Raw genomic sequence first — 21481 nt, forward strand, 5'->3', positions numbered from 1 at the left:
CTCTCTCTCCACTGAGCCATGACTGCAGAGTCTGAAGCAGGTGCGTGTGTTATCCATCCAGCTCCCCTCCCCCGGCTCGTTCACCTGTAAGCCCCTGACCTGCAGCAGTGGCTCTGGGGGTCTGCTGCGGCCTACGTGCTCATCTGTGGGACAATGAGGATAGACAGCCTGCCACTGACCACCTGCTGCGCAGCTGCCAGGTTTCTGTTTCAGAATCGGCTTTCAGCACCCACCCCCATCCTTCTACCCCTCTGCCTGCAGTAAGACTCCTCCGCCTGATCAGATGGAGGTACAGCACACACTGCTGTTTATCATCCCCATCACAGCACTGCTGGAATATGACTTACAGCTATAGATACATTGTTTATTGCCTGATAAATGTGTTTTTTTATATATATGGGTTTTGTGCATGCACATTTCCTATCTTTTTTTATGTGAATTACCTTTGCCATCATTTAAGACTCAAAGTTGATCTTTAATCTTAAATTCAAATGTAAGTGTTTTATTTGAAATTAAGACAAAAATGCATTTAATATTAATATATTGTCATACTGTGATAACTATTGGCTTTATCTAATAAAAGCTGACTTGGAAAGCAAAAGAGACTTTTAAAACATATAAAAATAAAGAGAGACATCACGGGCACTGTATCTCGAATATTCTTGAGCGGCCCTGCTAATCAGCAAATAGCTGTTATGCACAATTGAAGTAGCCGGATTAGAGGATCCCCCTGCATGCTGATTTGATTCTGATCAATGATTTGTGATATGGCCCTCTTACCCTAAAATTACCATCTCTATAGGCCAGTGGACGGAGAGGCTGGGGGCCGGGGGAGAGATGGCTAATTTCCTCTCAAGTGCCTGTGTGGGGTATGATGTATAGAGCTGCAAAAAAGTTCTGATTGCAGTGCTTCACTCAGCTGCTCCTTTGTCCTTATCAGAATCGGGGAAGGAGCAGACGGGTCAGCGAAGAACTTAAAAACACATATGATGGCATGGAATGCTGGGAACTGTTCCTTGTGAAAGATCTGAGACTTTAAGCCACAGTGGCTGTTTGTCAACAGCAGCAGAAGAGCACTTGAGCGTGCACTGGAGTCCAGAGCCCAACGCACACATTAATTAGTTAGATTTGAATTACCCTCTCGGCTAAACTAACACTGGGTTTTGCTTGTTGTGTTTGCTACATTTGGGAAACGGGGGATGGGAGACTTGTAATTAGCATAGCTTTCAATAGAGAAGCCTTTTTCTCTTGTTTTTTTTTTTTACAGGAGGTGGAGGAGAGACGTTGGACGGTGAAGATGGAGCTCCATTAATGCAGTGATGCGCTCTCCAGACTCCCGCAGATCCTTCAGGATGATAGCAGGCAGCGTGGCGCGCGCAAACCGTGAACCTCCCCCACGCACTTACGGCACAAAGAGCTGCACAGAGATCCGGGCCAATCATCCTCTGTCACAGATGAGTATGCAAACACATGCAGCTGTCTGAAGAACAGACGTGTGCGTGCACGTGGCAGGGCTCTGGGTTCGTAAAAGCACTCTTCTTTCCAAATGGATATTCATTTATTAGTATATCTCTAATATGCTATACTATTTTGATACTCAACTGAGGACAGTTTGGATGTGTCATGTAGTTTCCATTCATATCTACACTATCAAATTCTTTATGACTCTTCTACAAAACATAGGGAGTTGAATTGTCTACTGTGTAAACAGACAACTTCCTTCTAAGGGAGCGTCCTTTTGATACAGCAACACTTACAATTGACTTTTTTTCCACAAAGTGAACAGAGGCATGACTCACAATTGATTTCAATAGACCTTGTCATTAGCATTTTGCTAAGCTAACACTACAACGCTGTAATTTTTTGATGTCAATAACCCTCAAATATGATTATTCAGTAACACAAGCATAGGAACCAATTCTCAATATTAGCATGCTTGTTACTTACTAGCATATTGGCTGTTTATTAGTACATATAAAGCACGTATTCTCCATGACCAGATTCAATATTCTTAATGCCCAATACCTAAACTTAACAACTACCTTACTAACTATTAATAGACAGTAATTAAGAGTTTACTGAAGCAAAAGTTGTAGTTAATAGTTAGTTAATAGTGAGAACTGGACCTTAAAATAAAAAATATTATTACTTATAAAAGCATATTATTTTCATAAAAATCTGTTTACTAGTTTATAAGTTTATTTTATAAATAATACCATTCAAAAGTTTAAGGTTGGTAAGATTTTTCTTGTTTGTTTGAAAAACAAAACATGCTCAGTGCTGCATTTATTTGATCAACACTAAAATGTTTTTGATTTTGATGTAATTTTAGATGCTGAATTTTCAGCAGCCATAACTCTTCAGGTCTTCAGTATCACATGATTTTTCAGAAATAATTCTTATATGCTGATTTGGTGTTTTAGAAACATTTATTATTATCCATGTTGGAAATGATTGTGCTATTTAATATTTTTATTTATATGTATTTATTAGTGTTAATCTCTCTCTAGATTTAATAAATGTATCTGTTTGTTTTACTCGTTGTACTTGATTTTTAGCATTTTAGTATCAAATGAATTTTAGCATATAGAAATGAGCTTGTTGCAAGTCATTATAGGATTGTTTTTTCCACAAAGGACAAAGTGATCCTCCCCTATAAGACAGCATAATTATGCTGCTTCCTATTTGGAAAAGACATTGAGTTGGGTGCAGTGCCTTCCTTAAAGCACTATTTGAGTCTTTTAACTTAAATTATGTTTTTTGCATTGTCCCTATGCAAATAAACTCACAATATCCTATTATTTTAAGGAACAAAAAGAAAAATGGAGGCAGACTTAGAGATTTTGTCACATTGTAGTTTGTGTTACATGTGATCAGGTAGCTAAAACACTACCGAACATTACCATTGTAGTAGCACTACACACACACACCACACACTGATCTTGTAGGATACGGCAGTAGCTGGTACTGAGTGAAAAGCCACGACTGGCAAAATTATTATTGTTCCCTCCTGGGGTGGGCTCTTCTCTGAGCCAGAAAAATTTAAAACAATAAAACCTTCTATAGAAAGTACATTATATAAAAAGACTATGTTGTAAATCAAAGAGTCTGTAATCAGATCATTCCAGGCCTAAGATGAAGTTGGTGTCCAACTGTCCTCCATTCTAGCCCTTCTTCTGCAAGGCCTCAGTGGAGGTGAGCATTGAGGTCATATTTCTCACAGAACTTGTTTGTCAGTGGGATGCAGGTGAGAAGCTCACACCACTCACACTTGACGGGGTAAACATAGAAGAGTACGACGAAGCTGGAGAAGATGCCCAGGAATAGAGTAAGTGCCACTAGGATCTGCAAACGTTTGCGGCACATGTCCATTTGGCCGAAGCTGATGTAGGGCAGGAAGGCGAAGGAAAGGAAGAAGCCTGAGACAAAGCCACAGATGTGGGCGAAATTATCTATCCAGGGCAGCAGGCCGAAGGCGAAGAGGAACAGCACGACGCATGAGAGCTTGATGAAGGCCCTCCATGGCCGTGCCAAGATCTGCCAGCTCTGGAACAGCTCCACGAACAGACAGGCCAGGATGCCAAATTGAGAACCAGCCGGACCCACCTGGCATTAGAAGAATAGAGGAGCAGTTACTATCGTGTTTTATCCACATAGACCAGTGGTCTGAAACTCAAATAACCTGGGGGATGCTAACTTGGTGATTAGGCATCCAAGTATGTCTACTTCGCTACTATATAGTATGTGAAAAACAGTATAGTAAATGAGCATTATGTCTGTAAATGCCGAAAAATGCCAAGGTGACCTTCTACTTCTGCCAAATGTGCATCCAATTGAGAATTTACTATGCCATGTGTTTCACTGACTCAACAGGCATTTAAAACACAGCAATTGTATCAGCATATGCATTACATTTTCAACTAATGCGAGTTATTATCATCAAGGTTAAAAATGCATGTTGCAGACCTGCCAACCTTTGAATTTTTTTTTGAGTACCACTTGTGTAATGGCAACGTGGGGGGGGGGGGGAGATTCATGTTAGATACTTCCCAAATGTCTGCACTCAGTCACATACGACAGCTGCATGATTCTGGATAAATTGAGAATCACGATTTTTTTTTGTCTCAAACAGAGATCACGATTCTCCCACGAAACAAAATAATGTGTGACAAAATACCATTGCTGCAGTCTATTTAAAAGTGTTTAATTGAACGAATTATTAAACATTTGAATTAATATGCATTTATAATATATTTAGTTCATATTAAAATCATGAAAAATTGGTTTGAATGATTTAATGTCTCACTCAAATACTTCACTTGTTTCTTTACTGGATGAATCAGTGTTTTTAAACAAATCTCTTGATTCAATCACAAATACATGTTTTAAGCATAGACTGTAAAAAAAAATGGACGTAGTGTCCGTGATGTCACTCGTAGGTTTCTGAAGAGCGTTTTTGAAGCCTAAAGTGGGCGGAGCCGACTGCCGCCATCTTGGCAACGCGTCACCGCGCGTCACTCCCGGATGATCCAAAATGGGCAATGAGGCGGGACGTGGGCGGAACTGAGGTGCCTGGTTGTCTGTATATAGTATGCTTTATTAATCATGTTCTCACTGAGTTTCGTCTTTTAAAAACAGTTTTAATCGGTTTTAATTCTTTAAGCCACAGAGTTTGTATTATAGCCTAACAGTTTTCTATTGGAGGAAAACGCTTAACCAGTAACGTTAATTACAGGCCTAACGTTACAGCCAACCACAGTCTGTCGGATTCTGGAGTGTAGTTAAGTTTTAAATAAAATTATAAAGAATAAATAAATTAATAAATAAAATTACATTACAATATCACTCACCGGAAAAAATGGAGCCTAGACTTGGACGGTCTGTTAGTACAATTAACCGCACAACAAGCCATTTTATTAGATAATTTTAAGAAATAATAACGAAAAAAGCCATAGACTGTATAAAACAAAAGCAGAAACACGGCAGAGATGCCAAGTTCAGCGGCTGAGGTAACGTGACGGCTAACAGACAGCAGATAGAGACAGCAACATCAATCAACCTGTCACTCAAGTGGCCACGCCCTTAATTATGCAGAAATTTAAGGCTTAATATAATTTAAATGGATGAGTTATAAAAAAAATTCACCCCCCTCACAGTTGTCACGAAGGGCAAAATTAGCTATATAGACCAAAATAAATTTTTGTACCAGGCTGTAAACATGTTTTTTTCTACTGTAAAGTTGGGCATTTTAACATGGAGAGTCAATGTGATTGACTCCCTTTTGGAGCCAGCCTCCAGCGGCTAGTCGATGAGTTGCAGTTTTAATCACTTCCGTGTTGGTTTCACTAGAGGGAGCGGGAGGTTGCTGCTTGGTTTTAAAGGTGCCATAGAATGAAAAACTGTCTTTACCCTGGCATATTTAAATAATAACAGTTCTGTACATGGAAATGACATACAGTGAGCCTCAAACACCATAGTTTCCTCCTTCATATGTAAATCTCGTGATTAAAAAAGACCACTGAAAAGCAGGCGAATCAGAACATAACACCGACTATGACGCAACAGTCGGGATCACTACGCCCCCAACATTGGCATAAACCCGCCCTTGTTCTAAGCCGGCCGAACCATCAGAAGCTCTGTAGGTATTGTAAATAAACAAGCGCGGACAACAGCGAAAATAACAAAATAAATTTTATGTTCCAGGCCGTGCAGGGGGTGTGAAGTGCAGGGATGGGTTGGTGTCTGTATTCAGAAAGGCACAGAAAGCAAATAACGCGAGCCACTAAAGGGACATGGTTAGCTCCTTGCTAGCGGTAGCCTGTTACAGTACATAAGATTTCACTCTCAGTAAGGAGAGAGGAGGATGATGGCGAATGACTTACAGATCCTGAGCACCACTGACAAGCATCTGATCTTGTAAAATGTGTGGTAAGTACTGTTGCTCCATAATGTAAACATAGTTTGTGTGATCGCGTCTCTTGAAAGTGGAACTATAACGCGATCGATGGATCGTTCAAAAGCAGTTTCAATGCCTCGCATATTAATAACGGCTCCCTGATGCCCGCGTTTTATATACAGTATAATTACCCGACGATATAACTGCGAGAGAAAGTATTTAAATATATATTTTCCTCCCTGTGCTTCCTTCTTGCTGATGAGCCGTACTGTGAAACAGCCAATCAGAGCAGAGCTCAACATTGAGCAGCACTGTGAAACAGCCAATCAGAGCAGAGCTCATTATTATTCATGACCCTGCCAAATAAGCCAATAACAGACCGTTTCATTCTAGGGAGAAATCCTAGGGTTGTAAATGGACATGTAAAATCGTTTCTGGAGATTTTTTGCCCTTACCTAAGCCACATACCTTCTGTGTAGATATCAGAGAACAATTTAAAATACTGTATCAATGCATTCTATGGCACCTTTAAGTCACTTTTCTGCACCTAGTGGCGAAACAATGAAATCGACACAAACGTTATTTGAAGCGCCAGTTAACTTTCAAAAGGTCTATTTTGATCGCTACCATAAACATCAGTGTTTATATCTGAACTATTAACTTATGAATGACTGTAATACAGAAATAATACTGTGTAGCTGAAAAGGCTGTTTGTGAAGCTGCTACTCAAACACGGTATCTGTCTGCTCTGTCAGCAGCTGAATGTTCCGGGAAGACTTTTTTAAAGGTTTATTAGACACGGGCGAAGCTCTAGTGCAAATATATCAGTATTTATCCAAGTACGTGCACTTTTTTGGACTAAAAGCCCTAATATTAGGACGCTGTTCAGTGAGTGCAGCTAATAAACCGCAGCAGATCTGACTGAATATGAATGTGTGCTTTTATTCCATTCAGTTCGTCAAGAAGTTAACTCAACTCAATATTGTAACTTTCCACATCCACCCCAACCCGTTTACCTTACTTGTAAGTACCGTGTGTACTGCCCTATTTTAAGAAATCAGACGGCGGGAGTAAAAATGGTACGAGACCGTCTATTTGCGGTCTCTCTTTAATGATAGGTTACGCATTTGTCAATCATCCCACTTACTAGATGGGGACTGAACCCCGCGCTCTGATTGGTCGAAGTGCTCTTTCATTGCTGTTGCTTGATTGGTTTGTGCTGCACAAAGGCATCAGCAGGGTTTTGCGTAGTTTAAAGTGACAAATCGTACCTGCGTACTTTGAGGTCAAAATGCGTGCCCGCTACGCAAAATGCGTACAGGTTGGCAGGTCTGATGTTGACATCTGTTTTAGGCCTGTAATAAGCAATTTGAAAAATACACATATATGTGAATTTACAAACAATGTCTGGTAACATTTTAGTATAGGGACCAATTCTCACTAGTTGCTTACTAGCATGCCTTTTATTAACACATTGGATGTTTATTAGTACTTATAAAGCACATTCAGCATGACCATATTCTACATCCCTAATCCTACCCAATATCTAAACTTAAAACTAACTACTAATAAGCAGCAAATTAGGAGTTTATTGGGGCAAAAGTCGTAGTTAATAGTTTGTTAATAGCGAGAATTGGACCTTAAAATAAAATGTGACGCAATGTTTTTGAAAGAAGTAGTGCTCACCAAAGCTGCATTTATTTGATTAAAACTACAGAAAAAAAGCTGTAATATTGTGAAATATTGTTACTATTTAAAATAACTTTTCCATTATAATATATTTAAAAATAAATTTTATTCCTGGGATGGTAAAACTGAATTTTCAGCAGCCATTACGCCAGTCTTCAGTGTCACATGATCCTCCAAAAATCATTCTAATATGCTGATTTGGTGACCATGAAACATTTCTTATCAATATCAATGTGAAAAAAAGCTTCTTATTGCTTTGTGGAAATTGTAATGCATTTTTTTCAGCTTAATGAATAGAAAATTAAAAAGATTTCTATACTTGAAATACAAATATTTTATAACTATAAACATATAAGTGTATTATAATATAATAAATGTCCTTAATGTAACTTTTGATGAATTTAATGCTTCCTTCCTGAATAAAAATATTAATTTCATATTTAAGCAGCCATTTTTTTTTTAAATGTATATGCTGCATTAAAATCTTTACGAAAATTACTTAACAATAAAAGTCAATGCAAAAAGTAAGAAATTATATGCAGGTTGGATTTAACTGCTAACAGTCTGGATGAAATGATTTCATAACTGAATGTGAGGAGTTTAAGACTCCTGATCCAGACTTCTGTACCTCTGCTCTGTACGGTAAGAAGATGGCACTGGCTAGGTTTCCTGTAATCCCACTGAGGATATAGATAATGGAGATTCTCAGCCAGCCCGCTAGCTTCTCCAAATCCCTCAAAATGGTCATCTGGAAGCATACAGACACCAGGCAGTGCAGAATCCTGCAGAGACAGGAGCTATCAATCAAACACGGCTTTAACTTTGTCAAGAAAGTGCAGTCAGTATAAGTAATCTGACACTGCATTTCATTTATTGCGAAATTCACAATAGGCCCCCTGCAACGGATCACGCTTCCTACTCACCCAGCATGCAGGAAGAGAGAGAGCCAGAGCCGATAGAACTGGTCTGGGATCTCTGGGTTCAAGAACGGCAGGAGGCCACACACATCATCCATGCAATGAACCTGAGAACAGATAATCAGTTTTATCCATAATTACAAAAATTACAATTTATAGCTAAAGGTCTGTACACTCTAATTACAGACACTGGAACAGCTGAAGGTCTTTACACCCCCTGCTGGCAATTCATAAAGTTTATTTATTTATTTATTTATTTAGTCATTTAGCAGACGCTTTTATCCAAAGCGACTTACAAATGAGGACATAAGAAGCAATCAAAACCAACAAAAGAGCAACAACGTGCAAGTGCTATTACAAGTCTTGGTTAGCCTAACGCAGTACAGATAATTATTATTATTATTGTTGTTATTTTTTAATAAAAAGACATAGATAAAATACAATTAGAATAGATAGTGCTAGAGTTAGAGGGTCAAGTAAAGATGGAACAGATGAGTTTTTAGCCGTTTCTTGAAGATGGGTAAGGATTCGGCTGCTCGGATCGAGTTGGGCAGGTCATTCCACCAGATGGGAACAGTTAATGAAAAAGTCCTTGAAAGTGTTTTTCTGTGTTTTTGGGATGGTACAATAATTCGTTGTTCACTTGAAGAACGCAAGCTTCTAGAGGGCACATAAGTCTGAAGTAAAGAATTTAGGTAAAGGGGTGCAGAGCCAGTGGTGGTTCTGTAGGCAAACATTAATGCCTTGAATTTAATGCGAGCAGCTATTGGTAGCCAGTGCAAATTGATGAACAGAGGCGTGAGTTGCACTACTGTTCGACATCAGTATAGATCTGCACTTATATGTCAACAGGTAAAATGCTCACTGACCTGGGAACACAGTGTGGCCTCCTCATGGAAGTATCCCTTCATGAAGTTACAGTACTCTCTTGATGTAATCTCACACCTGTGCAAATCACAATTCACATTTAAAGGGATAGTTCACCAATAATTGAAAATTCTGTTAGTGTTCACTCACCCTCACGTCATTCCAACCCATAAGATGTAATCTTGGAAACACCACTGATAGTCCAGGTAACCAAAACTTAAAAGGTCCAAAATGATTTTAATGAATCAAGGGGTTTGATACAATTTTATATGATGAACAGATTTAATTTAGGCTTTTATTCACATATAAACACAATAACAGAGCAAATCACATATGGTAAACACAGAAGCCTGTGTGTGCGTAACTTCCATGTTTACCACGGTGTATGTGTGCTTAAATCTACTCTGTCCCTCAAATAAAGTGATTATATCTCTTTGCAATTTATACGGATCCATTTTACGACACCTTTGTAACCTTTTTGGATCTAAGATTTGGCTACTTTCAATGGACAGAAACCCCTCAGGTTTAAAAATATATTAATTTGTGTTTCTAAGATTAATCAAAGCCCACGACATAAGGGTGAGTAAATTACGATAGAAATGTCATTTTTGGGTAAACTAGGGGATTTGATTTCCAAAGGACACAATAAACACAAAATATGCAATATATACACATTTGAGATACACTACCAGTCAAAAGTTTGATTTTGAGCACATTTCTCATGATCTTAATATCTAAACCATCTGATAGAGCTTGACTGACACTTGACTCGTTACTAGATGAGACTTTCCATTTTTACATTTATCTAACATTAATGTAGTGTGTCACAAGCATGGGGTCAAAATTTGGCTGGTTAGCCTAATGGCCCGAGAGGCAGTATTAACATGAAGTTGCATAGCATCATATGCACAGAAGCCATCAACACATGCTGCAATGTTTAAAGACAAAACTGGTTTTCAGTGGTTTGTGGCATATGTCACTAAATCTTTGCCCATGAAAATGGCAGAACACGATGAAGAATCCAGTAGTGACTGACACATGACTTTAGGAGTCGGCAGATATATCGATGCAACAGACACAATAATAATGGTTGTGTTTTTTGGTTTGGGGGAGGGGGGGGTTGTTTAGAGCAGCTGAGGTCAATTAAGTAATGTTTGATAAAAGATTGAGATATTGAGATACAATCCTACATAAACATCATAATGAAGTCATGCTTTTTAATAAATGTAAATTAAAATTGATAAATTAAATAATACATTTTCAAAAATGTAGTCACAGCAGAAGCCATTCATTTTCGAGAAACTATGCTAATATGAACATATTACAATATGAGATCACTCTGTAATAATATATACACAGGACAAAATGAACTCTGTTATTGTTGACTTATGTATGTTTAAAAGCAATACTACTGATTAAATAATGGTCTGTTATTAAGTGCATATCATACATCTATATGCTGGCAGGCAGCGGCATATAAGGAGCCACAACATACTGCATCTTGTTCCACAGTTTTCCACATGCCATAATCCACTGACACAAGACAAGTTTTTGTGACATATGCCACAAGGTGTCAAACCACTTAATGTTAATACCGCTCATGCATGACCCTCGTCAGCCCCTGCCAATTGATGTTGTAACCATCTGGTGTCCAACAACATCTTTCTCATTCAAAACTACTAAAATACATTTTTTTCAAGAAACACACATTACTGTTCAAAAGTTAGTGGTAAGTAATTAAAAAAATAATAATTAATACTTTACGATGTATCGCTTTTATCAAAATGGAATACAGGAATACAGTACAAGCCTTTTAAGTTGTTCTGAACACAACAAAGACAATATTGCAAAAGATATCTATTAATAAAAACACTGTTTTTGTTAACCTTCTCTTCACAGAATCCTGAAAAAAAAGAATCACAGTTTCCACAAAAATATATGTTATATGCAGTGCAAATAAGAAATTATTCTTGAGCATCAAATCAGCATATTAGAATGATTTCTAAAGATTATCTGACACAGAAAACTGAATGGCTGCTGAAAATTCAGCTTGAATAAATTCTAAAATATATTAAATTAGAAAACAGCTGCTTTAAAATGTAATAATATTTCACAATATCAGTGTTTTTACTGTATTTGATTAAATGAAGGCAGCCTTGGGGAGCATAAAAAGACTTCTCTCCAAAACACTAAAAAACCAAGCTCAAACGTTATAGAGTAGTTCATATGCTTTTATTTCATTGTTATAATACATGTTTACCATTAAGATAATGTTTGTTTGTTTTATAATCTCTTAAAAGTATTTTATGGATTTATATTTGTCCCTGTTATCAGTTATTGTTGTGAATCACTTGTTAATACACTGCTGGTTACACTTTATTTTAAGGTGTCCTTGTTACAGTTTAATTATACAGTTAAGTACTGAGTAATATTTATGAACTACATGTACTTCTATATGGTTAGGGTTTGGCTTAGGGTTACTTGCGTGTAATTATGCATAATTTATTGTTATTATAATAGTAAGTACATGTAACGTGTAACAAGGACACCTTAAAATAAAGTGTTACCAAAAATTCTTAAATCAAGATGAATTTACTAGCAAAATGACAAAATATTTAGTCTTGTTTCTGGGGGGTCTAAATTAAGTGAATTTGGCTTAAAACAAGTAAACTTATCTGCCAGTGTGGTATGTAAAATACTCTTAAAACAAGATTATTATACTTACCACACTGGCAGATAATTTTACTTGTTTAAGAAAAAAAGACTAAATATCTTGTCATTTTGCTTATCTAGTAAATGCATCTTGATTTAACAAGACAAAAATACTAAGTAAGATAAGCCTTTTTTCCCCCAGTGTATCTCATGGCGTAATTGGCGTCAGCAGGTTTTCCTCACCTTCCTTTGGTTCCGATGCAGCAGGGTCTGCCAGTGATGACACAGTCAATGTGTGGCAGGTTAGTGTGGTTCCCTGTGCTGTACCTGGTGCATATCTGAGAGAGCAAAAACAGTATTACATCGAAGCAAAAAAATTCAATGTTGTGGTAATGTCGGTCGAGAAACCGTCACTGTAGCAAACTCACCGGCCACTTAGTGATGTCATCAGGCCACTCGTGAGGTGTAACCGAGGCAGGCTCCAGACAAATCCTAAAGGTATATATGTGTTAAATAAGATAATTAAATCCACAGGCGATGTGAATGGGCAACAAATCAAAGAGGTTTATAATTGTACCTGGGGTCTTGATGGCACACAGAGCCATACTGACGCTCTTTCCCCTCCAGATATGGAGCACTTGGGTGCTGAGGCCACTTTACCCATAATGCCAGTGTACTCTGAGAACATTACAGGTACATTTGTGTAAAAATAGGTTGACATTAATGTCGATATGTGAGGTCACACAGGAACTGACCGAGCACTCCTCCTGAGAGGTCTGCAGGCAGCCTGATTGGTCATTGCGGACGCAGCAGGCCGAGTGCCGCTCGCTGTTCTTCTTCTCCTGAATGAGCTGGTGCACCTCCTGATCCTGGCGCATGCAGGGGGAGAACTTAGCCCCGAGGTGAATCAGCGCCTCCTGCAGGGCAGGAACAAGAACTGCATATTAGGCAAGAGCACGATGGGAACATACTAAACTCAATCTATTTTATTTTAGCATTATTTATTTACTATAATAATATTTATTAATTATTTTATTAACATTTTCAATTTTCATTGTAGTTAACTAATTTTGTGCTTTTGTTATTTTTTATGTGTTTATTTTTTATTTCTAAATATTTCTATTTAGCTTTATTTTTATGAAGCTAAATATAATATATATATATTTTTTTATAGTTTTAATTTTAGTAATTTTAGAACTTTATATATTTAGAATATTTCACTATTTTTTGAATAATTTTATTTTCACTTCATTTCACTTACCAAAATAATTTATAACAGTTTTAGTATTACTTAAGAACATTATTTATCCAAGACTATTCAAAACAGTATTTTATAGCCTAATAATTCATGTTCAAAATATTCCACATGCAGTTATGGCCTCATACACATTTTCCTTTTGAAGAAAATGTGTTTTTTAAGTTTATGTTGATTGAAATTTTTTTGTTGTATTTGAATATGGATGTAGCAAAACAATTAGTTTGAAAATAAACCATAAAGGGCCCTTACCATGGTACATCTATCACCATTTGTAAATACTTTGATAAAAGCATTATAATTTTTAAGTAATATTTAGTTTAATACTTTAAAATAATCACTTTTGGCATTTCATAACAGTATTCTTTTTCACCTTTAGTGACCATGTACACAATTAAAGTAAAGTAATGTATATACTTACCGAGCTTGGTCCAACCCAGAAATTTTCTTGCTGCATGAATTTGACGTTTTCATAAACTCCTTTGTTTCGTAAGACCTACAGCAGATGACATAACCTGTTACACACCATATTAAACAAAAGTACAGTGTAACAAACCCAAATACACATTGTTTTACTTACAGAATCAACTGTCTCATGTTGTGAAAAGCCCACAGGTGCAATGCCATAGATGGAAACCGCCAAGATGGTAATCAGCAAATGGACAAAGGTGATCCAGTAAGTGAAGAAAGGCCTGTAGGATAACAAAAACAAAAAACACCAATTCATCACCCTGTACAGACACCTATAATTCAGTATCTTAAACATATCCAGAGACTGTCTATAGCATGCATTTTAAAAAGGCTCCCACCCACAATACTGTTGTTAATACCTGTGGTCATTCATGTCTTCTATCTGTTTCTTGACATAGCTGTCAATGCGTTTGCGGTAGGTGCGGTTGGTCAATCGGCCCACCATGCCAAGCCCATAAGGACGCTTCTCCTTGGCAAAGAGTTTCTTAACAGGCACAGTAATGCGCTGTCCACGCCGCTGACCACTCACACTCACCACTTCCTGACGTAATCGCACTTTAGGCTGAATCAGAGCACCATCCTTTCCCTTACGCCATCCCCTCTCAAGAGGCCTGAAGAGAGATGGAGAGACATAAAAATTTTATTTTAAAAAAACAGACTGAGAAATCCACTTAAAAGCATACAGAATAATATATTAAAAGGCCAAACATGTTTGTCATGTGTGCATGTGGCTCACAGCATAAGATGGCTCCGCTCTAGTTCTGTTCTCTCTAGGGCACTGCCTGTCAGGTCCCTCTCGTCTCCAGCTGTACTGGCATCAGTTTCTTTAATGGCAGCTTCAGAAGGTGACTCAAACACCTCGTCTGCGTATGTGGACAGCTCTTCATGTGCAAGCCCATCCTAAAATGACAGAATGGCTACATTGAATACATACAAAGTGTACAACAAAAATAACTGTCTAATTTCTTAGCTTAAGTGTTTTTCAAATGTTAAAATAGTTTCCCAGCCATTTTCCCTAACCAAGCCAGTGTTGTTATTGTAAAAAAAAAATAAGACTATTATTATTATTAAATAGACTATTATTTAAAACAGAATTTTAAATAATGCTAACATATAGTAAAATATAAATATTAACTGAAAAACTAAATCTTTAAAAATCAGAAATAACACAAAATAGAAATGTTGAAGTAAGTTGAAGCATTAAAATTACTTACATTAAAAACTTAAATTAAACTAAACCTGTAATAAAATTTAATTAAAGCTAAACAGATGCTGTGTATATATATATATATATATATATATATATATATATATATATATATATATATATATATATATATATTTTTTTTTTTTTTTTTTTTTTTTTGCATGTTTGTCACTGTCACGGTTCAGGGTGTCTTCTCGGCTCCTCGTGCTGTCTGTGTTGTCCTGTCATGTTCGGTAGCTCGTGGTCTGGGCAATCAGTGTTGATCGTGCAGCGGGAGGGCACGGATCACGAGCTGACTCTCCCCCACCTGTCGCTCATTCCCCCACTCCCATATATATCCCTGTTTTTTCGTTCCTCGTTGTGAGTAGATTGTTTTTGTCCTTGCTAGTGTTCTGTATGAGAATCTCGCTTCTCTATTCTGACCCTCTGTTCCCTTGTGCTACAGGACTCGTAGCATGGAGATCCAGCAGCTTGTGTGGTCCGCAGACGTTGCCAGCCAGCTCTGGAATCTCCACTTGCTTAAGCCGCTGTTATATATTGTTTATGCTACTTTGTGTTTTGGTGGGGAAAATAAAGGTTTCTCCTGCTCTACTCTGCATCTGAGTCCTCTATCACTCATACCGTGACAGTCACACTTTAATGTTTCAGATCATCAAACAAATTTAAATATTAAATCAAAGATAACACAAGTTAACACAACATGCAGTTTTTAAATGAAGGTTTTTTTGATCTTGATGATCCCCAAAACTTTTGGGAAAATACTCTGTGGACTGACAAGACAAAAGTTGAACTTTTTGGAAGGTGTGTATCACGTTACATCTGGCGTAAAAGTAACACAGCATTTCAGAAAAAGAACATCATACCAACAGTAAAATATGGTGGTGGTAGTGTGATGGTCTGGGGCTATTTTGCTGCTTCAGGACCTGGAAGACTTGCTGTGATAAATGGAAGCATGAATTCAGCTGTCTACCAAAAAATCCTGGAGGACAATGTCCGGCCATCTGTTCGTGACCTCAAGCTGAAGCGAACTTGGGTTCTGCAGCAGGACAATGATTCAAAACACACCAGCAAATCCACCTCTGAATGGCTGAAAAAAATAAATAAATGAAGACTTTGGAGTGGCCTAGTCAAAGTCCTGACCTGAATCCTATTGAGATGCTGTGGCATGACCTTAAAAAGGCGGTTCATGCTCGAAAACCCTCCAATGTGGCTGAATTACAACAATTCTGCCAAGATGAGTGGGCCAAAACTCCTCCACAGTGCTGTAACAGACTCAATGCAAGTTATCACAAACACTTGATTGCAGTTGTTGCTGCTAAGGGTGGCCCAACCAGTTATTAGGTTTAGGGGGCAAGCACTTTTTCACACAGGACCATGTGGGTTTGGATTTTGTTTTCCCTTTATAAGAAAAAAACTTCATTCAAAAACTGTATGTTGTGTTTACTTGTGTTATCTTTGATTAATATTTAAATTTGTTTGATGATCTGAAACATTAAAGTGCGCAAAAATAAAACAAAATAAAAATCAGGAAGGGGTCCATATATATATATATATATATATATATATATATATATATATATATATATATATATATATATATATATAGGACCCCTTCCTGATTTTTTTATTTTTTTATTTTTGTGCTAAATGCTAGTGGTGCGTTTTACATTTCAGCTTAACAACAATTTAAATTATGACTTGAGATAACAACAATTTAAATTATGACTTGAATTGATATGGTCTCTGTCGTAAACTTCAGGTTTTGTATTTATTTTCACCTTGGCAAAGAAGGAGGTGTCCAGTTCATCTGGGAAATCCACAGTGTCCTCATCCTGAAAACTAGCTGTGGCGAAACTCCGCCGATGCATTCGCCGAGCGGCACCTTCCCGCAGAGAACGTCCCTAAAACCACCATCATTATAATCTTTACTATCATCCTCATTAACAACATCATGCTCACTACTATGCCCAGTGTTCATATAATGAACAGAAATGAACATAATAACTGTGGAATTATAGATCACATGCTATACATCACAAACAATGGGTAAGATCCTAATGTCCTTTCCAATGCATCTGTGCTGCTTCTGCGGCCAAGCAGGGGATTACCTCAGCCTGCTCCAGAATATTCTATCAGACTAACATCTGAACATTCCAGTGGAATTATCATAGCCATCTGTTAGCGTTGTTCCCGGCCTATAGCCTGGTCAAATGGGCTCAGGCACTAAATGGAACTGGGCCAAATCCAGAGCCAACAAGTCAAGCCAGAGATACACTTTTACATAACAGATTATACGGGGGAGGGTAATATTTATTGCAATCTTTACAAGGACGTCAAAGTGAGCATCTGAAGTAATCTATGATAATCACCACGGCTGGGTTTATTGGACGCTCGATGCCTTGTTTCGATGGCATTCACGTCACTTTGACATTAGGGACTGGAGCTCAAAGGAGATTTCCGAATTTTAAGGTCAAAAGGTGATTTTTTCCAGCAAATGTCAGAAATTGAGTCTGTCGCTTTATCCTGTTGTTTGTTCCTGTCTGGGAACTTGTTGTGTTCATGTCTGGGGGATGATAATAAAACTAAAGCATGATTTCCCTGGAAATCCCAGAAATGAAATCAGTTTTTGGAGCTATTCAGTTCTATGCAGCTAAAGTAGACTTTCTACAATGGTATAAGTCCTCAACCTTTTTGACGTGAAGGCCACCCAAATTGGGCAAGATATTTCCTCAGGGATTTTTGCTTGAATTATGACAATTTTTAAACAGTTTTATTAACATAAAACTGGGAATGCTAATTTAAAAAAAAAACAAAAAAAAAACAACTCAAATTAATTGTGATTGTGTAATTAATTACTGACCCTCATGTCGTTTCAAACAAATTAACACAAATTAAGATATTTTATACACGTCGTGGTACTCTCGTGAATGCGCATCGAAGAGAAGAAATTGTTGAATAAAGTCATTATTATTATTCTCTTTGTGCCAAAAAGTATTCTCATAGCTTCATAAAATTAAGGTTGAACTACTGATATCACATCATGTCCTCACTACCTTCCTGGGCCTTGAACGTGTCAGTTGCATTGTGGTCTATGGAGGGTCAGAAAGCTCTCTGATTTCATCAAAAATATCTTAATTTGTGTTCCGAAGACGAACAAAGGTCTTACGGGTTTGGAACAACATGAGGGTCAGTAATTAATGAGAAAATTTTATTTTTGGTGAACTATCCCTTTCAGCATGTTGTTCAGTAAAAACATGTTTACTGAGGAAAAAAAAGAAATGTATTTTAATTATGTTTTAGTATATATATATATATATATATATATATATATATATATATATATATATATATATATATATATATATATATATATATATATATATACACAATTAAATAATTTCAAGTCCCCCTTGGAAGTTTGTCCCTCAGTGGGCCCCATCCCCCTTGTTGAGAAGCACTGTTATAAAACATACCCAATGGAGATGCAACATGCTTTACACTACTGTCTATCTATCGGCTCTTACCTTCACCAGAGCAGCGGCCGCTCTGAAGCCCATTTTGGCAACAGACTCACGCTTTCGTCTACGGGGAGGTCGGTTGAAGCCAGAGCGGGAGCTGGTGAAGGAGCACAGGGAAGTAGCACAGGGGGTGATGGGGGTCTGAGGTATACTAAGACCATCCACTTCCTCTATATTACGGAATGCTCGACCCCGAGCCAGCGGGTCTACGATCTGCAGACACCAATCACAAAAAGTAATCTTGTAGTAAATGCTAATGGGAAATGTTGATGGAAGTCCAATGTTTTATAGAAACAAAGTGGTTTCAAATAGAACAATTTAAGCTATTTTGGATTGTACCATTATAAAGGGATGAGTATGTGTCCAGCTTACCCTCTGCATGCCATGCTGTGCGGGGGGAACATATAGAGGAGGAGGGGTTTCAGTACTGGTCATGGAGAGATTGTCTTGACTGGACAGGTCCATTTCGCGTATCACCTGAGGCTTCAGTTTGCCGTAGCGCTGGGTACAGTGACGAAGGCTCTTCCGCTGCCATTTCTGGGTGGCATCCACATCATTGCTGACCCCAAACCAGTCTGCTGTACCCCTGCAGTCACATTTATTGTTAATTATAGTAATAGTAAATACAACAGTTTTACTACACCATGTATACAAAGTGAGAGAATGGAAAAACATGATCAAATCCACTGTGTAATCTGAGTAAAGAGTCAAAATAAGTCTGAGGTTCTGAATAAACTACCCTCCTGAGACCTCCAAAACAACCATGGTCGACTGCAGTCACGTGAATTAACTCTTTTCAAGAGAATGATTCATGAGTGTCTAACATTAATGTATAAAACTAATTTTTAATATGATAAAATCATACTATGATTTTTTCTGTATCCTGTTTTAAAGTACAAATAAAAACATCCCTAAGACACAATAAATTCACTTGTGATGCAAAACTGTAAATAAATAATTACATTTTGTTTTCAGATTTTGAATTAAGATCATTTGTTTTTTCACTAAAAACTATTTACAAACAGGTTAAAGGTTTCCCAAATGGGCAAAAATAAAATGAATGCAATGCTTATAATTACATTGTAAAATTGAAATAAATAAATATGGCTGCAAAATTAATCAAAATAAAACTGAAATCATGATATAGCTTAGTGCTATTATTAAATCAAAGGCAGCAATTTCATTAAATATGGGTCCATTTAATGGGTAATTTCCATTTATGGGTAATTTACAACAATAATACATTTCTATCTTCATTTTTATTATTAGAGTTACAAAAGTATAATAATAATAATAAGTATAAAAAATTGTATCTGTTCACTTACAGGCCATGTGAGCATTAACCAACATAAAAAAAAAAAAACACAAGTATATTATTAAATTACTGAAATATTAACTTAAAATTAGCCCCTAAGATTTTAAGGGGTTCAGCTGACAAATTTTTTTGGAAAACCCTGGGTTAAGATATACATTTAATTCAAGATATAATCATCTCTGAATATTTTATGCAATATCGCTTCACAAGTCAACCTGTCTTATTTTAAGGGATGTTTAGATATTACTTTACTGAAAAACAAGACAAAAATACATGGGTGTGTAGTCCCTAACACACAATCCTGGACAGAGTCTTCAAGTGTTTGAAGTGCGTGTAAACGCTGGTAGTACAGTGAAGACATCAGCAGTGTTTAGAGTAAAGGACACATAGTAATAACAGAGTCGGCTGTGCATCATTACAAGGGAGGCCAGCTGAGGGAAGACCCTTTTAAGGCAGCAGAGGGGGTCACCAGCTTAATGTCACCCTTTGAAGGAATGATTTGAGAAAGAACATTTTCAGTAAAATCAACCAAGAAAATAACTTGAACAGTTCTACTATCCAATGAATAACTGAACAAACTCCTTAACTGTAAACACTCAATACGGTGATGAAAAAACTGCTAAGCACAACACTACTATGCAGCGAAAAAAAAAAAAGATTCATTGACTTTAGATGTAAAATGAAATAAGTAACTGCATATGATAATGATTTGTTTTTGGAGAAAGCTCACAAAATTTTGTGAGATTAATTAATAAAGGTACAACTATCAAAACTAAACCTGACAATGATCAAATATACCACATACAGCAACTGACCAATCAAAATCAAGTATTCAATAGCAGTGTGTAACCGAAAAAACCCAAATACTTTACCAATTAATAAACCAGACACGTTGAGATCATCTATAAACCAAACAAGACCATAAACCACAAAAATGTACAACCCTACTAAAAAGTACACTTTCCAAAATCAAGTTTATGCATTCACAACACAAATTAAACTAATACATTCAATTAAAATGTTCTGTTTAAAAAGCTGTCTGACTGCTTAAAAAGTATTTGATTAAAAAAAATCCATATCACTCATAAAGCCACTGTGAATCATTAAAACTATCCATTGACCTACCTGTCTAACTCATCCCAGGAGGCAAGGAAGGTCATGTCTGAGGCAGAGGGGGAACAGAAGCCTTCACACTGAGTGAAATATTGGCTTGCCCTTCCTTCTACCCCCCCTATATCACATGATGTCAGAGAGGCAAACAAGACATTTCCTTGATGTCAGAATTCAGGCAGAAAACCTGCTATACTCCAAGTAAGTCTGAAGGATCAGTACTTGCTTAAAAGCTTAATGTGTATGAGACCATACAGCAGTGATTCATATACTGGCAACAACTCCACTTTATTCTTGCTGCTTACTCAAATAGTGTTTGAGGAGTGTGTAAACACCCAGTAAAATACCAGTTCATCTGACTAAAAGAAAGAGAGAGAACAGAGAGAAAGAGAGAGAGAGAGAGTAGGGAACGTGCCGAAACATGAGATAAGTGTGAGAACTGGGACTAAAAGACTCAGTTTCCTCAATTCAGTTATGAGCACACACACCTCAAACAATAATACAGTCTCCTCTGTAACAGTCCATTGCAAATTACTCTGTCTTTCAAAAAACCCGGTGGAAGAAATTACACATCTTTCAACCTC

At 37.1% G+C, this 21481-nt stretch overlaps 1 protein-coding gene across 7 annotated transcripts in view; it reads right to left on the reverse strand.

Annotated features, from left to right (window-relative positions):
* Window positions 1-1263: 1263 nt before the first annotated feature.
* Window positions 1264-21481, reverse strand: part of LOC306852084 (inactive rhomboid protein 1-like) — a 45306-nt gene continuing 25088 nt past the window's right edge. For 5 of the 7 annotated variants that reach the window (XM_079388704.1, XM_079388706.1, XM_079388705.1 and 2 more), the window contains 15 exons: window positions 18845-19058; window positions 18479-18685; window positions 16733-16855; window positions 14484-14647; window positions 14107-14358; window positions 13857-13968; window positions 13698-13772; window positions 12777-12938; window positions 12599-12699; window positions 12450-12513; window positions 12265-12359; window positions 9372-9447; window positions 8509-8609; window positions 8214-8367; window positions 1271-3606 (listed from right to left, as the gene is read on the reverse strand). In XM_079388704.1, the coding sequence (XP_079244830.1) occupies window positions 3187-3606; window positions 8214-8367; window positions 8509-8609; window positions 9372-9447; window positions 12265-12359; window positions 12450-12513; window positions 12599-12699; window positions 12777-12938; window positions 13698-13772; window positions 13857-13968; window positions 14107-14358; window positions 14484-14647; window positions 16733-16855; window positions 18479-18685; window positions 18845-19058 (2320 nt within the window). In that variant the 3' untranslated portion in view covers window positions 1271-3186. Of the gene's footprint in view, window positions 3607-8213; window positions 8368-8508; window positions 8610-9371; window positions 9448-12264; window positions 12360-12449; window positions 12514-12598; window positions 12700-12776; window positions 12939-13697; window positions 13773-13856; window positions 13969-14106; window positions 14359-14483; window positions 14648-16732; window positions 16856-18478; window positions 18686-18844; window positions 19059-21481 lie in introns of all 7 variants that reach the window. The other 2 variants (XM_079388703.1, XM_079388709.1) reach the window with 2 other exon arrangements.

The sequence above is a fragment of the Barbus barbus genome, assembly GCF_936440315.1.
Source record: "Barbus barbus genome assembly, chromosome: 32".
NCBI classification, from domain to species: Eukaryota; Metazoa; Chordata; class Actinopteri; order Cypriniformes; family Cyprinidae; genus Barbus; species Barbus barbus.